A 24,295-nucleotide genomic window follows, 5' to 3' on the forward strand; every position below is an offset into this window, starting at 1 on the left:
CAAATCAGGAAGAAAAATTTCTGTGGTAACAAAAAGTCAATTTTTAAATGTAAAAGTGGGAAACATGGGATTAATTTATTTGTTGTGAAATCTGTGATATGAAGTAAAATAACAATGCACAACTGCATTCTAGTAATGAGCACATATAAAAATAATTCCTTAAATCATATTGTCTCCAAACACAGACAATTTAATGCCATTCAAATAAGGCTAAAATAGAAACATGAATTCTATATAAAAAAGTAAAGTAGGCACTGTATTCAAAAAATGCATAACATTTTATGTTAAGCTCTTGCTGGCAAAACATATGAGCTATATATTACACAGTCTAGCACTCCAGACTATGTTTTTCCGTCAAAAAAAAATCATGGTTTGCAGGATTCATCATTTCAGGGTTTAACTGCTCAGGAAATTTGTCAAATGCTGGATTAAAACTAAATAAGTAGATAAGTTTTGAAAGAAGTACCAACTTTAAAATGCTAATATTTAATTGTATTTAACAAGTAAATATACTGCATTCACAATTAAGTAGCTAGGATTCCATCATTTAAAAAAGAGTTATTTATTTAACAGACCACCAAAAAAACCCCTATCAAACTGCAGAACAACAATTTAAGTTTTTATAATAGAAGGGGCCAGCTTTAAAAGGGGACAGGCTTCCGTCCCTTTTACTCAAAAGGCGGTCTTTTAAATGAAAATATACACGTCCCTGCCACCCACCCAAGCCTCTGTTTTTCTTACTTACGTTGTCTATGTAGTTTTGCTTATACCCTTCTTGCTGCCTTCTCAACTCATCCTGCTCTCTCTGTCGCATCATTTCCTCCTCTCGTCGACGACGTTCTTCCTCATGCCTGTCAAAATTTAACAACTTTATTTAATAATGATGCAAGAAAAATAGATTAAAATATTCTGAACAATCCAATTGTCAAAACCGTAAATATGAAATAAAAACCAAAAAAGGGTACATACTTCTACACTTTATGGTTAAATAAGACACCACACTCCAGCGATGGTCTAGTGGTTAAGAAAAGCATGTTGTTCAGATCACAAAATATTACTTGTTACTTGTGCCAAATCACATTAGTGATACGTGAACAAGAATGAATTACTATGGTATCTGAAATGGCATATTACAACTATTTATAAGTAATGTGTAACCCTCAAAGAAATTTCATTTAGGGAAACTCATTAAATTTTCACAATGGAAAGCAGTACCACAATATATATGCCACTGTAACAGCATTCTAAAGACAAATATGCTGATATGGAAAACAAACTCTTTACAAAAGGTCACAGAATTCAAGTGTAAACAAAAAAGGCTGTTTCCACTATTTAATGTTGAAACAAATTTATTCATCAAATTAGCAAAGCATTCACAGACCTTCAGATCCCGCTAGAGTTGTTGAAAGAAGTCTGCCCACAAAGATTCCAGTTGCCTTGCTACTCTGGATGCACCAAGTTACATGCTCTGGCATGCCATTATTTCATTTTTCATCAAGTCTTTGAATAAAAGTCAGCAGCCACAGGCACTGCTTCATTAATTAGTCTGCCACCCACAAATAATTTCATGTTTAGCCAGAAGAGACAAATGTGAAATGATACTTGTGGTTTTTGAAAAAAAAAATGACTGTTGAGCCATCAAAATGGCATTCAGCTCCTCAACTTTTTATCCGAAGCATGCTGTTTCAAGGTAAAATTATTCTTCAATTTACTGTGCATTACTTCTTTGGTGACATTCTAAATTCCCCTTTATCAATACACTTTTTGATAGCACACAGGCAAATGCTCTTATCTTTACAGCCGTCGAGAGAAACTCTTTCATGTTCTCCATGGAAGTCAAACATTCTTGGTTTCTTCTTAGATGGTCCAGGTTCACTCATTATTGTTGCTTCACCTTGAAGTTCTTTATGCTATCTGCCACTGGTCACACTGCAGGTAGTGCAGGTCACGATTTGGATCTGCGACTCTGCCACATCCAGAATGACGATGGCTGCTTTCAACTGCATCAGCGCAGGAAGTCAGTTCTGTGGGTAGTGATGTGTTTCCGGAATGTCAGACAGCATGCTTTATGCAAATCTTGTACATGGGTGCAGTAGTTATCCCCATTATTTTTCTTTGTTGGGCACAGGCCTATTAGATAAGCAGCTGAATAAATATATGTCTGCAAACATATGGAGAACAGCAAAACAGCAGAAAAGTTGAGATCCTCTTTTAGAGATTCTGTGTGGACATGATGGGCTGAATTGCATACATTTCCAGTGCTGTAATATACTGGCTTCACATACTGTTCCTTGTATATTTCTTATTTATTTGCATTGCAGGACAATGCATGTTTTTTAGGGGCAACAATATTCCACTTGAACCAAGCAAACATGATGTAACAAGCTGGCAAAGCCTGTTAAAACCAAATACTGTGCTCTAGCAGCACAGCTTCCCAAAGTCATACAATGGCACAACAACTGACATACAAGGAGCAAGGGAATGCAGCGATGGGGCAGTAAAATCAACTGTTACACCATGCAACTTGCTGGAGGCCACAGATATACATACAAACTGGGAAAGAACAATCAGATTGGCAGTACGAATTTGGATGAGAAGCTAAGAGCATTAAAAAGATAATTTCTAAGAACAGCATGTTTGGAACCAGAGAGAACAAAGTGTTAGACTTGGTGGAAAGGCTTAATGACTTCAGATTTGACGAATGCAGTGAACTGGCATACAGTGAGATCTTGGGTGTTCAGGTCCACTGTACCCTGAAGGTGGCAACACAGGTCAATAGAGTGGTCAAGGCAGCATACGGCATGTTTTCATTCATCAGATGGGGTATTGAGTACAAGAGTTGGCAGGTCATCTTACAGTTTTATAGCAATTTGTTTCGACCACATTTTGAATACTGTGCACAGTTCTGGTCGCCAATTTACCAAAAGGATGTGGATGTTTTGGAGAGGGTGCAGACGAGGTTCACCAGGATGTTGCCTGGTATGGAGGGCGCTAGATATGAAGAGAGGTTGAGGAGATTAGGATTATTTACATTAGAAAGACGGAGGTTGAGGGGGACCTGATTGAGGTCTACAAAATCATGAGAGGTATAGACAGGGTGGACAGCAAGAAGCTTTCTCTCTCTCTCCCCTCCCACCACCACCCCGCCCCCCCCCCCCCCCCCGAGTGGGACTCAATTACTAGAGGTCACAATTTCAAGGTGAGAGGGTAACAGTTTAAGGGAGATATGCGTGGAAAGTTCTTTATGCAGAGGGTGGTGGGCACTCGGAACACGTTGCCAGTGGAGGAGGTAGAGGCGGGCCCAATAGCATCATTTGAGATGTATCTGGACAGAAACATGAACAGGCAGGGAGCAGAAGGATACAGATCCTTGGAAAATTGCCGACAGATTTAGATAGAGGATCTGGATCGGCACAGGCTTGGATGGCCGAAGGGCCAGTTCCTGTGTTGAAATTTTCTTTGTTAAATCTAAGACACTCTTTAAAAAGTAGCAGTGACCACAATGGAAGTAGGAATAGCAAAGACTGATGATCATAGCCAATAAAAGATTTCAAACCTGATGTTTGGAAAAGAAACCAACCTTGAATAAAAAGTTCCCAGTCTTGATCATTATGCAAATACATCTCTAAAACAGTTATCAATTCATTTTTTTTTTAAATGCCGGCAACTCATCAGGTTTCAAATGCCATATTCAAATGGATAAAGACACTTAAGCTTAGAGTTTCTGTATTCTTTGTTTCTAATATCTACTGCAGTCTTCTGCATGTATTTTCTAGCCAACTGATTATCACACATCTCTCCTATCTCCCTCTCCTTTGTTTTTTTTCAAACTTCTCTTCAATTGAACTTCTCTCCAATCCCGCTGCCAGCAACTAATTGGTTTAAAGACCCATCCACAACCCAAGTTATAGAATTTACCAGGCCACTACACCCAGCATGGTTCAAATGAAGTATGGGACAAAAGATTCGGTCTCGATCAGTATTTTAAAATCAAAAGACAAACCATTTGAACATTAAAGTTGAGCAAAATGAACTGGCATACCAGGGGATATAGAAACTGCAGCAGATATTTAAGGCAATACTTCAGGAAAAAAAATCTTTTTCTGTTGTAAACGAAAATTTGAAATCAGGAATATCTACCATCCACTAGTTAGAGTTCACTCTAACTAGTAATTAGAGAAATCACAAGTCAGAAAAAAGCATGTAAATGCAAAGATGAGCAGATCAGATGATTGCTCAGGATATACAGAATGGCAAAGAACAACTAAAAAGGTTAATCAGGATGAAAGAATTAGAGCAAGCTCGTTAGCCATGCAAAAGTAGACAGCATTAGTTTCTACAAGCATTTAAACAGGAAGAGAATGAGGATGCGAAGTTAACAGTAGACAAGGAGGAATTGATGGATGAAATGAACAAATATTTTGCTTTTGTTTTTACTATTGAGGATACAAAGAACATTCTACTAAAAGCTGTGAACTGAAAGGTGTAACAAAGAGAACAAGCTAGTGAAATTACAATCATGAGGAAAGTAGTGCATGAAAAACTGAAGTAGTTGCTAACTGCTTAGCCCCTGGTCCAAACAGACTTCATCCTAAATCTTCAAAGAGATGACCATTGAGGTTGGATGAGAGAAGCAAAGGAAATTTCAGCCAAATTCATAGACGACACCAAGATAGGGAGCAAAGTATGTTGTGGAGACACAAGTTCCAGATGCTTATAGATACGTTCAGTGGACAAAAATCTGGGAGATGGGAGTATAATGTCGCAAAACGACAAAGTTGCTCACATTGCGAGGAAATTTTTTTTTAAAAAGACGCAGAATATTACATAAACTGAGCACAATTGCTGAAGTCCAAAATACAGCGGGATTTGGGAGTTCTGGTGGATAGTCAATTGTTTCCCCACGCACTTAATCAAGAAGGTTAATTGAAAATGAAAGAAAGGAAGTGGTGCTTCATTTATACAGCTTGCTTTCAAGCAAGGCCACATCTGAAGTGCTGAATACAGTTTTGGTCGTCTTAATTAAGGATAGGCAAAAATGCATTAGAAACAATTCAGATAAGATTCACTAGGTTGTTACCTCGAAAGAACGTGTAAGATTAGCAGGGAAATTAACATTTCATGCTTGACTTACTTGTTATAATCATAAAACAAAAAATGTACTCATGGATCAATTATTTTATTTAAGGTGAGAGGAGAAAGATTTAAATAAGACACGAGGAGCAATTTTTTTTTAATAAACAGAGGGTGGTTCGCATGCCGAATGAACTTCCTGATGAAGTGGTGGATGTGGGTACAATTACTATATGTAAAAGCTTATTTGGATAAGTACACGAATAGGAAAGGTTTGGAAGAATATAGGCCAGGAGCAAGCCCGGAGGGAATTAGTTTAGTTTAGGATTATGTTCAGCGTGGACAAGTCTGTTTCCATGCTCTATGGGTGCGACTCTATTAGCCAACGCACATCTTTGTACTGTACTAACATGCATCTTTTTTGCTTCACTTGACAAAAGAAATGGTACTATAGGATTGTGAACACAGTGAAGTCAATAACTCTGAAACAGTAGTGTACACAGCAAGGCAACCCCGATCAGATCACTTCCATTTCACGAATGTGAGAATATGTTTAACCTTGAAGATTACAAGACAGGGGCAATAGTATCCAGGCTCATTAGCCTCAAAGAAAATCGTAGTCACAGCTCTATTACTATACTAGTAAGTTGCTTAGCAATGAGTCAATTAGATGACTTATACCTAATCTTCTGTTACAAAGTAAACTCAAATACAATGTCTTTAAGTCTGCAATTATACTATCCTTGAGTGATGGATAACTAAAAACGGGAGACAATGTAGTGAAGAATACTTCACTAATTTGACATCCTGTCCTTTGCATTAAATGTTGAATGTGAATAACAAAAACGCTGTCCAAGCATTCAAACATCAGCTAACAGATAACTGTAAGGAAAAGTTAATGCTCAACTGCTAAGTGTCAGATTTAACAAGGTCCCAATTAAATGAACACCAAGACATCAGCACAAGAATATCAATCATTGACCCTGTAATAAAAATAAAATTTCAAGCTATCCTTTATCTTATCTAAAAATTCAAAATGACAAATAAAAAAAACTTAGTAAACAGGTTGAACCCACGTATAAGTGACAACGTCCAACGAGAATCCGGGGAAAGCCGGGGGCAGGCAGAAGCAACCAGTCAAAGTCAAAATGTAATGATGTAACTGATCATGAGCATGTTGAACAGGCTGCCCTTCTTACTGCTAGATTTTCACAGGTGAGGGACAATTTGATGAAATGATGCTTCCTCATGAGTGAGTCCAGAACTAGGAAGCTGTTTTTAAAATTAGGGGTCAGCCATTCAGACAGAGATGAAGAGAATTCTTTTTCACTCAGAGGGTTTGTGGCTATAGAATACTTCGCCTCAAAAAAGGCGATGACGGCAGTTACCGAATATTTTTTAAGAAAAATGCAGATAGATTATTTTTAGGTAAAACAGACCAGGATTACCAAGGGAGATGGAAATGCAGAATTTGAACATACGTAGATCAACCATGATGTTCTTTAATGGCGGTGCAAATACAAGAGACTTAATGGTCTACTTCTGCTCCTGTTTCTTTTGTTCACTGTAGTAGTGCTGCAGATAACCAGTGGACTAAGACTCAACGTTGATTTGAACAATCTTGGATCAGAACTTGTGCCTCCGTTACAACTTTCTCTTGTTTCTTTTCTCATGAAGTTCATTCTTTTCTGATTCAACGCATGTTTATACTTGCCATTTGTCAGGTGAACACAGCTAACCTTCCATCTTCAGCTAAGAATGGGTGCCATAGATGACTGTCTTAGAAATTATGCAAATTTGAAGTCCACTTGAGCAAAATAAGCTTGTTTCTACAGAGAAAAACAAGAGTTAACACCAAATCTCTGGTTTTCTCTCTCCAGTTACTGACAGAACTGCTGAGTTTCTCCAGTTTATTTTTGTTTCAGATTTCCAGCATCTGCAGCCTTTGTTTATCATACGAGGGAACATGTTACTTTTCCAGTACTGAAAAGATAATGGCTTCTAATTTTTAAACATTTGCAGTCCACTGGCAACTGCCAGTAACACCAACTCTAATCCAAAAGGTATAAGTGAAGAAATCATGCTTCAGTCACACTGAATTCTAGGTCAAAATCTGACTGCGGTGTATTGGTGAAATTTAGGTACCGAGCCCAAGAAAATATATATTGGTCCTCTAAAATCACTCAACTCAGAACAGAAAAACTAAATTTCTAATGAAAGAATCTAGTTCTAAAAAGTGTAACTTCAGCATTTTCTATTTCAATTTCTAACACCTGCAATATTTTGCTTTTACACCAGACCTGAACATGTTCTTGTCTTTGGCATTAGGAAGAATAAAAATACAAAAAGGCAATGCGTCTAAACATCTAAGTTGCATCAAAATACTTAAGCAATTAACAGGCTCAAGAGACACTTGATCTGGAACACGGAGGTTTTGTGGAAGTTGCAATCAGTATCTACTTGTGGCTTAGGGTGAGAGAGATTGTAGGAACTGCCAATGCTGGAGAATCTGAGATAGCAAGGTGTACAGAGCTGGATAAACAAGCAGGAAAGCTGACACTTTGTTGCTTTTCACTAGCTCACACTTAATTCAGTGGCACAGTGGTTAGCACTGCTGCCTCACAGTGCCAGGGACCCTGGTTCGATTCCAGCCTTGGGCGACTGTCCGTGTGGAGTTTGCACATTCTCCCAGTGTCTATGTGGGTTTCCTTCAGGTACTCCGGCTCCTACCACAGGCCAAAGATGTGCAGGCTAGGTGGACTGGCTATGCTAAAATGCCCGTAGTGTTCAGGGATGTGAAGATTAGGTGGGTTACAGGGAGATGGGTCTGGGTGGGACGCTCTGAGGTTCAGTGTGGACTTGTTGGGCCCGTTTCCACACTGTAAGGATTCTATGAATTCAATATATAACCTACTAGTTTAAAACAAAATTATGAATCTCAAATTCTCCAGCATCAGCAGTTCCTACTATCTCTTATGAAAAAAAGTTTACTTCACGAGGACAAGTGCGCAATTTTAGAGTAGAGAATTTTGTGAAACCAAATGAGATGAGAGTTTCACACAGCAAGTACTTAGGATATGGAACACATTGCCCGGAAGCGTGTCGGTGGCAAGTTTAATTGAGGCTTTTAACATGGTACTAGACAGTAGTTTAAACAGAAACCATGCAAAAGCTGGCATGGAAATGGCAGGAGATTGGCACTAGTATGGGCATGACGGACCAAATAGCTTTCTTCTGCACCTTAAAAATTCTGATTCTGTGTCTCTCAATGCTTCAAAGAATTTAGGAAAATCTTCCACACAATCTATCAAATGTGATAACTTATTTTTAAAATCTATCTTTACAAGGGTCATTTTCAAGAACCACTTTAAATCACACTATAGTTTGCCAACATGGAGCAGTACGTTGCTTTTGACTAGGCTTGCTAGAGTTTGTCAGAAGTGAATGTCTGCTAACATTAAAAACAATTACCTCAGTCCGTTTCAAATGTCAGCAAATGGAAGGAGCTTCATGCTATCAACTCTGCTATAAACTCTGGCTACAGAACGCAACTTTTTTCCTGCACATGAGCAACACCCAATTTCTCCTCTCAACTGAAATGGAATATATACCCATTTGTGGTGACACCACCAACATACAAAACAATTTCTCTCAACAAACAACAAATCTCATAACATTGTGAGACTGTCACAACCAATTATGCACAATGCAATGAATGTACAAAACTATCATGCAACCGTAACATCAGAAGTTTTGATTTAAAATCACTTGCTGTACAAAAAAAAGCCACAGTAAAATGCATAAGTGGAGACTTTTGCACTAATATTAAAGAGAATTGGCCAAAAATTCTGTTGGGATTAAACAATTATATAATAACAACAAGGACTAAAAAGTTACTAATTACATCTGACAGCTAATTCTATTTTAATAGAGAGATTGTGGAGGGAACAAAAAACCAAACCACATTTTTAGTTTAACATTTCAGATGAGCAAGCCGCCCAACGTTCTCAATATTTTGATCTGACTTGCACGTACCTCATTTCTATCTGTTTCCGTTTTTGTAGTTCTTGATTCCTCATTTCTTCCAAGCGTCTCAACTCCTCTTGGCGCCTCATCAAATCTACAAAACGATTAAAATTAAACACAGATCTAAATTATGTTCTGCAACAATGATTTTCATAGATACTTCTTTTAAGAAGCTGAATATATTCATTAAGTTTCCAGTCCAATTTCACTTCATGCAGCACAAATATAATTTCATACACACAGAAATGTGTACTTCCAAGGTGGGTACACAGTTACTAACATAGAAGCAGGTAATGAAGTAGCCCACACAACCCTGTGGAAATTCCCCTGCGAAACCGAGATAGATGATCAGGTCATGAGAATTGGCCTTCAATCCAAATTTCTCCAAGTCCGCTTCCTGAATAATACTGATTGCCTTCAGTTCCTTCCTCTCACTCAACCCTGTGCCCCTCAACATTTCTGGCATGTTATTTATGTCCTCCTTTGTGAGCACAGAACCAAATGCACTATTAATTGATAAGTGGCACCTCTGCTCCCCATCATAAATTCCCTGTTTCTGGTCGTAAGGGGCCTACATTTGTCTTCACCAAACCATTTTTCTCTTCACATACCTGAGAAACCTGGCTGTAAAAGTTTCTAACGTTCCCTGCAAGCTTACTCTTGTACTCTTTTCCCTTTCTTAAAAATCAATCTGTTTTTCCCTTGGTGAGTTCTAAACTGCTTCCACTCCTCAAGTCTGTTGTTCTTCTCTGGCCAATTTGCATTCCACTTCCTTGGGTCTAATACAAGGGTAATTAGAGATGGTAAGATGTGGTTTGGCCCCTATTCCGGTTTTACTTCTGTGCCAGACATGAATGAGCAATTGTTGCATTTCACCCATGCACTCTGAATATTAGCTATTGTCTTTCCACCATCATCCCTTTAAGTAACATGACCCAATTTATAATAGTCAACCCATGCCTCATTCCATCAAAATTTCCTTTATTTGGATCCAGGACCCTAATCTCAAAATCAACTACATCATTCTCTAACTTAAAGAATTGTATCATATTATGGTCAATCATCCTCAAGGGGTCTTACAAATCTAGATTGCTGATTATTCCTTTTGTATGATACAACACTCAGGCCAGGATGGCTTACCCTCTGGTTGGTTGCTCAGTGTTGGTCACTCACTGTGTTGGTCAAAAAGTAAAAAAAACTGCATATTGTCCAGGAATTCTTCTTGGGTATTGTTACTAATTTGATTTGTCCAATCTATATGAAGATAAAAGTGACCCACAAATACAGATGTTACTTTATTGCTCTAGCCTATAATGTCCTGTCTAATGCAATTCTCAACATGACTCCTAAAGATCAGGTCTCTAGATACAACCTGAGCTAATTTTTTCACCCCCCTGGTGCTTTTAAACTCTACCCATACTATTTCCACATCCTTGTACCTAATATTCTTCCTCACTATTGTACTAATTTTCTCTTTCACAGCAACGTAACTCCATGTTTTCACTTGTTCATGTGTCCTTTCTAAATATTCCTGAATAGTTCTTGGATGTTCAGTTCCCGTCCTTGATCATCCTGCAGTCACGTCCCCATAATCCTGACCATATCATTACAGCTTTCATTATTTGCGCAATTAATTCATTCACTTTATTGCAAATGTTCCACACTAAGCCACAAAGCCTTAAGGCTTTCAGAAGGAGGGTTCCAACCCATAATGTCAGCTTTCAATCACCTCTGATACTGCCTGGCCTGCTGTGTTCCTCCAGCTCCACATTGCGTTATCTAAGCCATAAGGTTTGTCTTTTTAATATTACTTGTCCTGTTCTCATTACTTATCACACTGGCCCTGCTTGATCCAGGCCTGTAATTTCTATGCCTGCTTTTTTCATTCCCTTTGTGCCATTCTTCTTGTCCTTGATTCCCCGTCTTCAGACTCCTTGCATAGGTTCTCAGCACCTCCCCCCAACCCAGGAGGTTAAAACCCCACACCCGCTACTACCTTAGCAAGTAGACCCGCTGGGACATTAGTCCTGGTACTGCCCAATGTACTTGTCTCACCTCCTCTTGAACTGATCCTCAATGCCCCTGGAATCTGAAACTCTTCCCCTCACATCATCTCTTCAGTCATGCATTCAGCTGATCATCCTGCTATTTCTACCCTGACTAGTACTGGGCAACAGTAGTATTGCAGAAAGCACCATCTTCAAAGTTCTGTCAGCGTGCTTCTCAACTCTCTACATTCTGCTTCTGGGACCTCAAACCTTATTTAACTGGTGTAATTCGCACTAACGTGTACTACAACCATTGGCCGTTCACGCTTCCCGTCCAGAATGTCCTGTGTCACTGAGACACCTTTGACCTTTGTAGTGGAGTGACTAAGAAGTATCTGCCAATTTTGCCAACTCTACTTTGATGACACCCAACTGCCCAATCGAAACTCTTGCACGATAAAAAGGGTTGACACAGACATATGCTATCGCTGCGCTTCGGACTTAAAACTGTGTGGAGTTTATGTATTCTCCATACGCCTGGATGGGTTTCCTCCCACAGTCCAAAGATTTGCAAGCTAGGTGGACTGGCCATGCTAAATTGCCCATATAGTGTCCCAAGATGTGTAAGTTAGGTAGATCATTCGTGGGGAATTCAGAGTTAAAAGGAACAGGGTAGAGGTTGGGTCTGGGGGGGATGCTCTTCAGAGGGTTGGTGTGGACTTAATGGGGCAGATAGCCTGCTTCCACATTTCAGGGATTCTATTCCTAATATAGTCCAGATGGATGGAGTTACTAATTTAAAAAAATGTTAGGGAGATAGCAGTTTGAGTTTAGATCACAAAAGCAAAAAAAAGTTGACTTCACTGAAACATTAAAACTTGAAAAAGCCTTGACACGGTTGACAGACGTTCTTTTCTTTGGCTGTGAAATCTCAAACATGGTCACGTTCTTTGGACACGGACTTTTCTTTTAGGATTGAGATTCCTATTGAGTATTAAAGAAACAGACTTACCCTTTGGTTTAAGTACTATACAAACAGGTGTCTCTGGGATCTGCAATAGTTTTGTTTTGGGTGATTAATATTTCACTATGTGTTTCAAATTCTAAACTAACCTATTTGTATATAACAACGCATTTTATTTTCAATGCAATGGCCCAAAGACCTTCTGTTCATTGTTAAAAGTTTGCTATATTGCATGCTCATGAGTTTCAGTGTAACCACCCCGTCGAAACAAAAACATAATCAATCAAGCCATATTTCTTGTCGGAGATCTGATATTTCCAGTCATAAATCATTTAGGGTCATAACATTAGATAGGATTGAAATGAAAGGTGGAGCAGGTTCAACTAGTCTTTTGGGCTATTTCCCCTATTTTTATTATGTATGACACACTGCAATTACAAATAATGTATAAAGCTGATTATGGTTGAAAGTTCAGCAACCTACCTTGTCTCATGAGCATAAGCTGATGCTCATGGCGAGCAGCTTCCATTTCTGCTTCAAGTTTCTGCTTTGCTTCCCGGATATTCCTGTCAACTTGCTCACGTTGTTGCTTTTCCATTTCATCAAGGGCCTTCCACCGAGATGCATATTCAAACTCAAATGTTCCAGGCTGAGCAAAACGTGGCGGCTGCTCTCTTTCCCTAATTCAATAAGAACATCCAATAAGGATAAATATGGAGACAGTGATATAGGAATAATGGTGCTGAATTTGTAATTCAGAGCCCAGGCTAATGTTCTGGGTTTGAATTCCTTACATGCAGACAATGAAATTTGAATTAAAAAAAAAGTTGGTCCAATGGCAATCATGTAACCATTGTTAAATTGCTGTAAATACCCATAACATCATTAGCTTAAGTGAATACCTATACCTGCATTTCAAAAAGTACACGCAGTTTTAACCAAGATGTGGATCATCACAGACTACCTGTGCATTATTTCAAATCTGAATGGCATATTGAAAGAATCTTGATATAGAACACATTCGATGAGCTGAATGGCCTACTTCTGCTCCTGTACTTGAATTTTATTTGAAATCACAGAATCCCCACAATGTGGAAACAGGCTGTTCGCCAAACAGGTTCACAGCACCTCTCCAAAGAGCATCCCCCTCAGATCCAGTCCCCATGCCTACATTTCCCCATCTAATCTTCACATCTTTGAACGCTACAGGCAATTTAGCATGGCCAATCAACCTAACCTGCACATCTTTGAACTGTGGGAGGAGACTGGAGCACCCGGAGGAAACCCATGCAGACATGGGGAGAACATGTAAACTCCACACAGTCTCGTCTGCAGGTGGAACTGAACCTGGGTCCTTGGTGCTGTCAAGCAGCAGTGCTAACCACTGAGCCAAACTGTCTTATGATCATCTCAAAAGCTCCAGTATCTTCATCAAGCCCTTCAAAACAAAAAAAAAACTGCCATCAATGCACAAGATGGAGACAGAGAAGCTTTTAACATCAATCCTGCAATCTAGATTGTCACTTCAGAGCACAAGAGCTTTTATTTTTCTCTGTGCAAACAGTGTTAAATGGCACAGTGACTCAGTGGTCAGCACTGCTGCCTCAATTCCAGCCTTGGGCGACTGTGTGGAGTTTGCACATTCTCCCAGTATTTGCATGTGTTTTCTCTGGGTGTTCCAATTTCCTCTCAGTCCAAAGACGTGCTGGTCAGATGGATCGGCCCTGCTAAACTGCCCAGGGACGTGTAGGTCAGGTGGATTTGCCACACGACATTCAGGGTTACAGTTATAAAGTAATCGGGGAAAAGTGACGGTGGTCGTCTGGACAGGATGCTCTTCAGAGGGGCAATGTGCCCATTGATAGGCCAAATGGGATTCCAAAATTCTTATGTTTGTGTGGACAGTCTTCCACATTTCTATATATTCCAGCAAATGCATACTCCAATAGCTCTAAGTAGTAAATAATGGCTAAATGACTACGCAGATTAAACTCCTTATTTTCGGATTTATTTAATTCTGAGCTGTCAGACTTCAGCAACACCTCCCTAGATGGACTAAACCGTCTATAAGGAGTAACAAGACAACTTAATCATAAAACGTCAAGGTAATCACCTTTGAACAGTATTATAGAATCATACAGTACTAGAAGAGACTCTTTGATGCATCGAGTTGCACTAACAAGACTATTCTAGATTGTGGTGACAGTAGTCTATTAGCGTGTTCTGGACTGTCCTCAGAGAATGTGACCAAAATATCTTTGATCGGAGCGGTTGACTTTCAAGTCAAATACCAAAAATGAAAATGTTTGCTGCTCAAAATTATACAGCAGCTTCCAGCATCAAATTTCAAATATTAGTCTTGGAACGCATTCCTACCATCACATTAGCACTTTTTCATTCTCAGCCCGAGACAGAAAATGCCAAGCTCCATGAAACATTAATGTTTTCCTTCAACAAAAGGACAAAAATAATCGCTTCTCATATGATCTGGAAACATGGAAAGTTATGCAAGTTCACCTTTTTTGAACAGAAATATACCACTCAAATGAATGCAAATCCCAATGATGATACGTAGGTATGATTTTTTTTGCACCCAGCAAATAAACCAAGACCTGAAACATTTACTTGTGGTATTGGGTGTTCTTTTGTAGTAGTTTTTCAGGAAGCCCATCTTCATCATCAAACTGTTCCATGGGCTCCACAATAACAGGACGAGGAGAGCTGGAAAGATAAGTGTTATAGTTGAAAAGGCTAATCATCATGTATTATATTAAATAGAATAACCATGTTCGTCAACAACTTGCATGAATCAATGCATTTTTTTAAAAGAAGGATCCAACTACAAGGAATCCTACATTCAAAGAGTTGCAGACTGCAAGTATTGTATACACTGGCCTATGTTAATACTGTTGACCATGTACAAAAACGCTTGCACTGTTTCTAGGCTAGTGTAAACCTTTTCCAAAACGTGCTTATAAATGGGAGCAAGTGTGTTGAAAAACGGTAAAACTAAAAGACAAAATTCCTAAAAATGTACAATTTACAGATAACAGCAAGACAAACTTAAAAGTTATACTAATCTATTGCTTTACTTTTCTTAAAAAAAGTTTCTATAGCGGGTTCTGCAATCTAAAGATCCTTTCACTAGCTTGAATGCTAATTCAGCGGTATCTATTCATTTCTCAGGAAACCAGGAAATTCATAGTAAACAGTTATCTATAGAAGTCATATTTCTTTAAAAACCATGAAATTCTCTTACTTTATCGCCTGGTTCATCATATTGGAAGTCCTATGGGAAACAATATTGGTTTGCTGTCAGGTAATAATCATATATACTCTGAATGTGATTGTGGTTAACTTCATAGTATTTTACTATACAGAAACAGACCAAACAGGTCTAAAATCAGCGTTTATGCTCTAAACCAGCCTCTTTACCTTATCTCCCCATGTTAATGCATCCTTCCATTCAAACATACAAATTAGGAGTAGGCCATTCAGCCTGCTCCACTCCTCAGTAAAAGCCCGGCTAATTGGATTTTAATCTCATTCACATTCCCTTCTATCCACGATAATAAGCAAGACATTGAAAGGTTAAGAATCTATCATCCTTCCCTCCATCATTTCAGGGGAAGAGTGACTCAACTTGGAGGAAGAAATTTCACTTTGTCTCAAATAGATGGGCTCCCAGTTCTACATTCTGCCATGAGAACAAGCATCCAACCCATCATTACCCATGTTAATTCAAGTACCACTTACCTGCTCTATACTCCAGATACAAATCCCAGTCTGACCTTGCCTCACAACCTGCCCATTCTAGACACTAATCTGGCAAATCTTCTCTGAAATGCCTCAAAACACACTTCACCATCTATCCTTCAATAAGTAGACAAATCGTATACACAATATTCCAAGTGTGGACTCACCAGTTCCCTTTATAATTGAAGGATAACATCCCTACTTTAGTATTTAACTCCCTACCCAATAGACAATCATGCTGTTAGCTTTCCTAATTAGTTATTGTACCTGCATTCTAACCATATGGGATTAATGCACGAGGACATTCAGATCTGTCCACATTTCATTGATGTTTAGATAATAAGCTTTTTCATTCCTCATACCAAAATTTATTTCACATTTCCTAACATTATACACCATTTGCAACGTATTTTCCCATTCATTTAACCTATCCATATCTTTTCATACTTGTGACCCCTTGAAAAACCCACCTTAATACCTTTTACGCTTGTCATAATTGTTGCTGACACATCTTCCACCATTTCATCCAAATAATTTACATAAATTGCCAATAAGTGAGGTCCAAGCACCAAAGCCTGTGGCACAACACTAACGACATATTTCCAACAGAAAATGACTCCCGTGAGACTAACAAGAAATGTAACGTAAGCACACCAACTTCTATCCTTGCCAATATGCTACTGCCTACAATATAAGCTTTTAATTTGATGTGGCACCTTTATCAAATACCTTCTGGAAATCCGAGTACAGTACATCCATCCACCTTCCCTTTATCCAGAGCACCTCCTTTCCTCAAAGGACTCCAAACAGATTAGTCAAACATTGTGGTTTTGTGAAAGGACATTGTTGATTACCCTGAACTTACTCAAGTGCTCTGTAATCTACTCTAACGTTTTAACCTATGACAGATGTTAAGCTAACTGGCTTAACTGACTTTCTCTCCTATGCACCGGCTTTCCCCTTAAACAGATTCATGCTATTCACCCCAAATCAAGTCACGGGCTTATAACCAGACAAATAAGCAAACTACAATAATTAGAAAAAAGCAAACATTTGAACATGAAAGCAAGACACATTCGGCACCAAGAATGCACCCAACACAACAGCACATTGACAAAGTTTCCATAGTAAATAATTTTGACATAGCATCCGACAAACAGACTCTACAACTAAATTTATTCCAGACAAGCTTCCCTTAACGAGTATAATTGTTAAATATGGTGATTTTGTGGAAATAATTCACAAAGTACATTGTCAACTCACATGATATTCAATTTATATGTAGTCATTTGGTTTAGTGGTTATTGTCCAATTTTTATTACGACGCAAGGAGAAGATTAAGCTGGAGGTTGTTGTTTATGCACAATTATAACTGCAACACTTCTTGCCAATAGTGTTTTTTTTGACTCGTTAGAAATGGAATGTTTTTAAAAAAACACAAGAATTCCTCATATACTGTACCTCAATGTTTAAATTCAGTACAGGGTTTTACCAATCCACACACCAAAGTGCCCACAAAGATAATATGTTATCACTATGTGTTCATGGGATGTGGGCATCACAGACTGAGCTAGTATTTACCACCCATCCCCAACTGGCTTTTAGTAGGTAGTACAGTCCACATGGTGTATAGTCGTGCACGGTGTTCTCAGACAGGGAGTTCCAAGATTTTGACCCAGTTTCTGAAGGACTGGCAATATAATTCCAAGTCAGGCTTAGAGGAGAAACTGAAGGTGGGGGTATTTTGACACACCCACTGCCCTCATTCTTACAGGTGGTACAGGTCACAGGATTAGAGGTGCTACCCAAGGATATATAAAACAAAACCTAAACCTTATTCTCTAACAAAAAAAAATACATTCCACTGCAGAGATCTTGGAAATTCCTACAATTCTGAAGGACATATGTAACTTAGTTATTTATTTTCCTAACAGTTCTAGGCGACTCAAACTAAATTATGGGATTACACTTTTAAAGTATATTTTAAAAAAAACCCAAGTAGCAGTTACGAACGAACATGAACCTGGAGTCTCGTACTTTCCGATCAGCTAAAAAGGGAGAATTAAATTTAATTTTTTTTTAAAAAGAAATTGAAATTACACCCATCTTTGCATTAAAGAAATGCACCTGTCCCTCATACGATTTAGCCAGAATTCAAGACCACCAGAAAGTGAAGAAAAAGACTTACGATGTTAATAGAAATGCTCCATCTGAGCATCTTTCCAAAGCCTTGCGAGCAGCAGGCTTTGCTGCAAATTCCACATAACCTTTTCCTGTAGGTTTCCCACGGTCATCAACAACAACTATTGCTCTTTCTACTGGACCAAATTGAGAAAAAGCCTGCTCTAGTAGCTCATTGGAAACCACTGGTGAAAGATTCCTCACAGTCAAAGCTGCTCCATGAGTGGCAAAACGAATACGTAGAGGTCGATTCCTCAGCATTGTGCTGTCAAGTTCAGCTTTTGCTATTTCAGCCAATGTTCTAGTTTCCTGCATGGAAAAGCATTTAATATTTTAAACTGGATAGAAATTTTGAATGTAAAGTCTCCATCTTAAAATTTCAGTATTCAGAAAACATTACTCAGACGAAAACAGTTGTAACAGAAATTCAACTGCAATCTCAACAATTTCATTATAGTCTTTGTACTTGTACTTTGCATCGGTATTCACCAAGGAGGGGGACATGACAGATGTTGAGGTTAGGGATAGATGTTTGCTTACTCTAGGTCAAGTTGACATAAGAAAGGAGGAAGTAGTGTTGGGTATCCTAAAAGACATTAAGGTGGACAAGTCCCCAGGTCCGGATGGGATCTATCCCAGGTTATGGAGGGAGCGAGAGGCGCAATAGCTGGGGCCTTAACAGATATCTTTGCAGCATCCTTAGACACAGGTGAGGTCCCGGAGGACTGGAGACTTGCTAACGTTGTCCCCTTGTTTAAGAAGGGCAGCAAAGATAATCCAGGTAATTATCGACCGGTGAGCCGGACGTCAGTGGTAGGGAAGCTACTGGAGAAGATACTGAGGGATAGGATCTATTCCCATTTGGGAGAAAATGGGCTTATCAGTGATAGGCAACATGGTTTTGTGCAGGGAAGGTCATGTCTTACCAACTTAATAGAATTCTTTGAGGATGTGACAAAGTTGATTGATGAGGGAAAGGCTATAGATGTCATATACATGGACTTTAGAAAGGCGTTTGATAAGGTTCCCCATGACAGGCTGATGGAGAAAGTGAAGTCGCATGGGGTCCAGGGTGTGCTAGCTAGATGGATAAAAAACTGGCTAGGCAACAGGAGACAGTAGCAGTAGGAGGGATTTTCTCACATTGGAGACCTGCGACCAGTGGTGTTCCACAGGGATCTGTGCTGGGGACCACTGTTGTTTGTGATATATGTAAGTGATTTGGAGGAAGGTGTAGGTGGTCTGATCAGCAAGTCTGCAGATGACACTAAGATTGGCGGAGTAGCAGATAGTGAAGGTGACTGTCAGAAATTACAGCAGAATATAGATAGACTGGAGAGTTGGGCAAATAAATGGCAGATGGAGTTCAATCTGGGCAAATGCAGGGTGATGCATCTTGGAAGATCAAATTCAAGGGCAAACTATACAGTAAGTAGGAAAGCCCTTGGGAAAATTGATGAACAGAGAGATCTGGGTGTTCAGGTCCATTGTTCCCGGAAGGTGACAGCGCAGTTCAATAGGGTGGTCAAGAAGGCACATGGCATGCTTTCCTTCATTGGGCAGGGTATTGAGTACAAGAGTTGGCAGATCATGTTGTAGGTTGTATAGGACTTTGGTTCAGCCACATTTGGAGTACCTGGTACAGTTCTGGTTGCCACATTACCAAAAGGATGTGGATGCTTTGGAGAGGGTGCAGAGGAGGTTCACCAGGATGTTGCCTGGTATGGAGGTTGCTAGCTATAGACAGGGTGGATAGCAAAAAGCAACCCCCCCCCCCCCCCAACACACACAGACTGGGGGATTCAATTCAAAAAGTGAGAGGAGGAAAGTTTAAGGGAGATATGCATGGAAAGTTCTTTACGCAGAGGGTGGTGGGTGCCTGGAACGCGTTGCCATCAGAGGTGGTAGATGCAGACATGCTAGCATCTTTTAAGATATATTTGGACAGGTACATGGATGGGCAGGGAGCAAATGGGCACAGACCGTTAAGAAAATAGACGACAGGTTAGATGACAGAGGGTCTTGATTGGGGCAGGCTCGGAGGGCCTGTTCCTGTGCTGTAATTTTCTTTGTTCATATATTCAAGGCCGAGATATACAGATATCTTTTTAAAAAGAAGGTTTATACAGCTATGGCAGAAAAAGTAGAGTCAGGGGTCATCAGATCAGGCACGGTCTCACTGAATTGGATTCAATGGGCCAGCTGGCCAACTTCTGGTCCGACATCTTATGACCTTGATAATTCAAAAACGAAACATTTAAAAACAACTTCAGAGCACTGAGTCAGTTAAGGAAAAATTGTAAGAGAAACCTCATGGAAAAAGTATAAAAATCACCATTGTTATACAAGCCTAATTAATCTACTCAGTAGCTCTCAGAAAATGACAAATAAAGCATTTGATATTTGACTATACAACATTTGTACAACTACTTCCAGCACCTTGTACAAAACTGAAGCAGCAGATAGAAATAACCACTGGGGATATTGGACTCACTGAAAGCCATAACATCAAGCCTGGCCAATACATCATATTACCCAACTCCACAAAACCACGTTCACCATGACTTCCGTCAATAAACCAAATGCTCAATACAGCCTGTTGAAGTGAGCTAATTTGCTGCACAAGGACTCCCAAATTAGGAGCAATTACAATTTGTCACCAATATCCCAACATCCACACCAAACAGCCGTAAGAAACTATGTCAACTTAATGCATTCAATTTTCCAGCTTTAATTTTTGTTGCAAAGTGGACATAAGGAGACAACTAGAGGATATGTATAGGTTATGACAGTGTCAAATGAAATATAATGTGGGAAAATGTTAATTTACACATTTTAGCAGGATGAATATCTAAACGGTGACAGAATGCAAAGTGTCAAAATCAAGAGGGTTCAAGTTGTCATTGTGTGAATTGCAAAAGGTTACAACGCAGATAAACCAAGTAATTACAAAAGCTATTAGAACATTACAATTAATCGCAACAAAAACTGAACACAAAAGTAGGAAGAGATCACAAGGTGTAGAGCTGGACGAACACAGCAGGCCAAGCAGCAGAGGAGCAGGTAAGCTGACATTTCGGGTTGAGACGCTTCTCTTGACTCCATTTTCTCTCCTTTGGTGCAGGAACTACCTACCCATGCCGGGGACACCATCCACACCCTCCACCTTCACCTCTGCCAAAACTTCCAACTCCCTGGTCCACAACACCTCATCTTTACCATGGTTGTCCAGACCCGAGACACCTGCATTCCCCATGCAGATGGCCTAAAGGCCCTCCGCTTCTTCCTGTCCTGCAGGCCCAACCAGCCCCCCTCCAGGGACACCCTCATCCGCTTAGTCGAACTCGTCCTCACCCTCAACAACTTCACTTTCAATTCCTCCCACTTCCTACAGACAAAAGGGGGCAGCCATCGGTACTTGCATGGGCTCAAGCCATGCCTGCCTCTTTGTAGGATGTGGGGAATAATCCCTCTTCCAAAGCTACACTGGCCCTATCGCCCACCTCTTCCTCCATTACATCAATGACTGTGTCAGCGCTGCCTCGTGCTCCCACAAGGAGCTCGAACAGGTCATCCACTTCACTCACACCTTCCACCCAACCTTAAGTTCACTTGGACCATCTCTGATACCTCTCTCTCCTTCCTGAACCTTTCTGTCTCCATCTCTGGCATCCACCTGGAAAACGATATCCATTTCAAGCAGACTGACTCCCACAGCTACCTAGAATTCACCTCCTCTCACCCACCTTCCTGCAAAAATGCCATCCCCAATTCTCAATTCCTTCGCCTCTGGCGCATCTGCTCCAGAGAGGAGGCATTCCACTCTCGGACGTCCCAGATGTCCAAGTTTTTCCAAGGACTGCAATTTCCCCCTCCACTGTTGTCAAAAATGCCCTCGACCCTGTCTCTCACAATAACAATAACAACAACAACAAAGCAGAATCCCCCCATATCCTCGTGTACCACCCCACCAACTTCCGAATCCAACGCATCATCCTCAGACACTTGTGCCATCTACAATCTGACCCCACTATCAAAAACATTGTTCCTTCCCCACCCTTATCTGCCTTCCGGAGGGACTACTCCCTCCATAGCTCCCTTGTCCTCTCCACACTCCCCTCCAGCCCCACCAACACCAGCACTTTTCCATTCAACTGGAGTAAGTGCTACACCTGCCGCTATACCAACCCCCCCACCTCACCCCCATCCCATGCCCTAAGAAGGCCTTCCACATCAAACAGATGTTCACCTGCACATCTGCTAATGTGGTATATACCTTATCCGCTGTTCCCGTTGTGGCCTCCTCTACATCAGGGAAACTAAGCAGAGGCTCGGGACAACTTTGCAGAACACCTATGCTCGGTTCACAACAAGCAACTACTCCTCCCATTTGGGAACCATTTCAACTCCCCCTCCCACTCCTTGGACAACATGTCCATCCTAGGCCTTTTGCACTGCCACAAATGATGCCAGCCAAAAGCTGCAGGAACAGCATCTCATATTCTGCTTGGGAACCCTGCAGCCCAAGGGTATCAACGTGGACATCACAATCTTCAAAATTTCCTCTCCCCCAACCGTATCCCAAAATCAGCCCTGCTCATCCCTGCCTCCCTAAACATTCCTCCCACCTCAAGCCCCAACCCCCACCCCCTTGACCTGTCTGTCCTCCCTGGACTGACCTACCCCTCCCCCTACAATTCATCCTTACTGGCTCCACTGCCACTCCTGACCTGTCTGTCTCCTCTCCAACTATTTTCTCCTTTATCCATCTTCCGCGTCAGTCATGTTCAGGGATGTGCAAACTAGGTGGGTTAGAGCTGGGTGGGATGCTATGGAGGTTCACTGTGGACCGATTGGGCCGAAGGGCCTGTTTCCACACTGTAGGGATTCTATGATTCCATCCGCCTCCCTCTCTCTCTATTTATTTCAGAATCCCCCGCCACCCCAATTTCTGAAGAAGGGTCTCGACCCGAAAAGTCAGCTTTCCTGCTCCTCTGATGCTGCTTGGACTGCTGTATTCATCCAGCTCTACTCCTTGGCATCACAAAAAATAGGAAGTTATACTTCATTTATACAGGGTGCTAGTGAAACTGCACCTGGAGTATTAGGTGCACTATTGGACCCCTTATTTAAATGATATTAGATCATATTTACAAACTTAGGATCTGCAATGAGGAGATTCCCTTCAGAGTCTGAAGGGATGAGGATTGTATCTGCTGGAGTTTAGATGACTATGAGGTGACTACATTGAAACATAAGATTGAGGCGCTTTCAAAGAATAGACATGGCAAGGTTGTCTTCTTTCGTAGAAAAAAATAACTTGGGGTCCATGTTCATATTTTTAAAAATTAAATTAGGGACTACACATTAAGAGTAGGTAAACATGTTCTGAGGATGCATGCATCTTTGGATCACTTCCTGAAAAAGATGGTGGAGTAGAGCACTTGAATATTTTTACATTCATGGAGCGTTTCATTTTGCATTCAATCAGGGCTAGAAGACAACAAAAAAGTCTCAATAGAGAATAAAATTGACAATTAACTGATCCTGCTATGTCTCCATGCCAATACAGCCCAGTGAGTACCCAACTCACTTGGTGTTGAATTTGAGGAGGAGCACACCAAGTCTGCTCTGTCTGACTCCAGCTAAATGTAAGTTAAAATGTTTTGACTTGCTGCCTCCTTTTAGCAATGGAGAAGTTTGCAATTATTTTAAACTTGTGATGACTGATTACCACCCAGCTTTACAGTGAACAGTTTCCCTACATATGCTCCAATTAAGTTTATTCATTCTGCTGTTACCCTTCTCCCTGCTACAGCCAACTAAAATCTCCCTAATCCCCGATATTATCTTGTAAACCATCTCTAAATTGGTCCAATACCTCACAAAATGGGCCCAGACCAAGCGGTCAAAATTTATGTTGAAATCTAGCACTGAAAGTAAATAATCAAATGTGGGAAAGAAACACTGTGCTACAACACCCCTGAACCTGAAGTACAGCAAATAGCAAATACATGGATCCTCAACAGCCTCCAGATACTAATGACATAAGGAGTCATCAACCTCACTGAACTATGCAAGCTAGCCCAATTACTAGTCTTTCTCAGACAATACTTTTAAAATCTAAAGCCATGGAATGCCTCAATAATTGCTCATGTCTGGCAGCCACTTTCCTTTTCCAAGATAATGCTCTCCTGAATTCTTGAAAAGTGAAATTAGTGCTTACAGGTTTTCAACTCTCGCTTTAGTGCGCGCTAAACTGGTAATGCCACACAGCTTCTGAGCTCCCACAGCTCCCAAGACTTGT

General features: G+C 40.3%; 1 protein-coding gene across 3 annotated transcripts in view; it reads right to left on the minus strand.

Moving 5' to 3' along the window:
- pspc1 (paraspeckle component 1) overlaps nt 1-24,295 on the minus strand; it is a 107,567-nt gene that overhangs the window by 75,462 nt on the left and 7,810 nt on the right. For 2 of the 3 annotated variants that reach the window (XR_007247813.1, XM_048533530.2), the window contains exons 2-7: nt 17,996-18,297; nt 15,311-15,340; nt 14,677-14,772; nt 12,535-12,731; nt 9,109-9,193; nt 746-851 (exon numbers count right to left, since the gene is read on the minus strand). Coding sequence is in view for 2 of the 3 variants with exons in the window: in XM_048533530.2 (XP_048389487.2) it covers nt 746-851; nt 9,109-9,193; nt 12,535-12,731; nt 14,677-14,772; nt 15,311-15,340; nt 17,996-18,297 (816 nt within the window). In the remaining variant the exon portion in view is untranslated. The remainder of the gene's footprint in view (nt 1-745; nt 852-9,108; nt 9,194-12,534; nt 12,732-14,676; nt 14,773-15,310; nt 15,341-17,995; nt 18,298-24,295) is intronic. The other variant, XM_048533532.2, reaches the window with a different exon arrangement.

The sequence above is a fragment of the Stegostoma tigrinum genome, chromosome 6 (genome assembly GCF_030684315.1).
Source record: "Stegostoma tigrinum isolate sSteTig4 chromosome 6, sSteTig4.hap1, whole genome shotgun sequence".
Classification (NCBI taxonomy): Eukaryota; Metazoa; Chordata; class Chondrichthyes; order Orectolobiformes; family Stegostomatidae; genus Stegostoma; species Stegostoma tigrinum.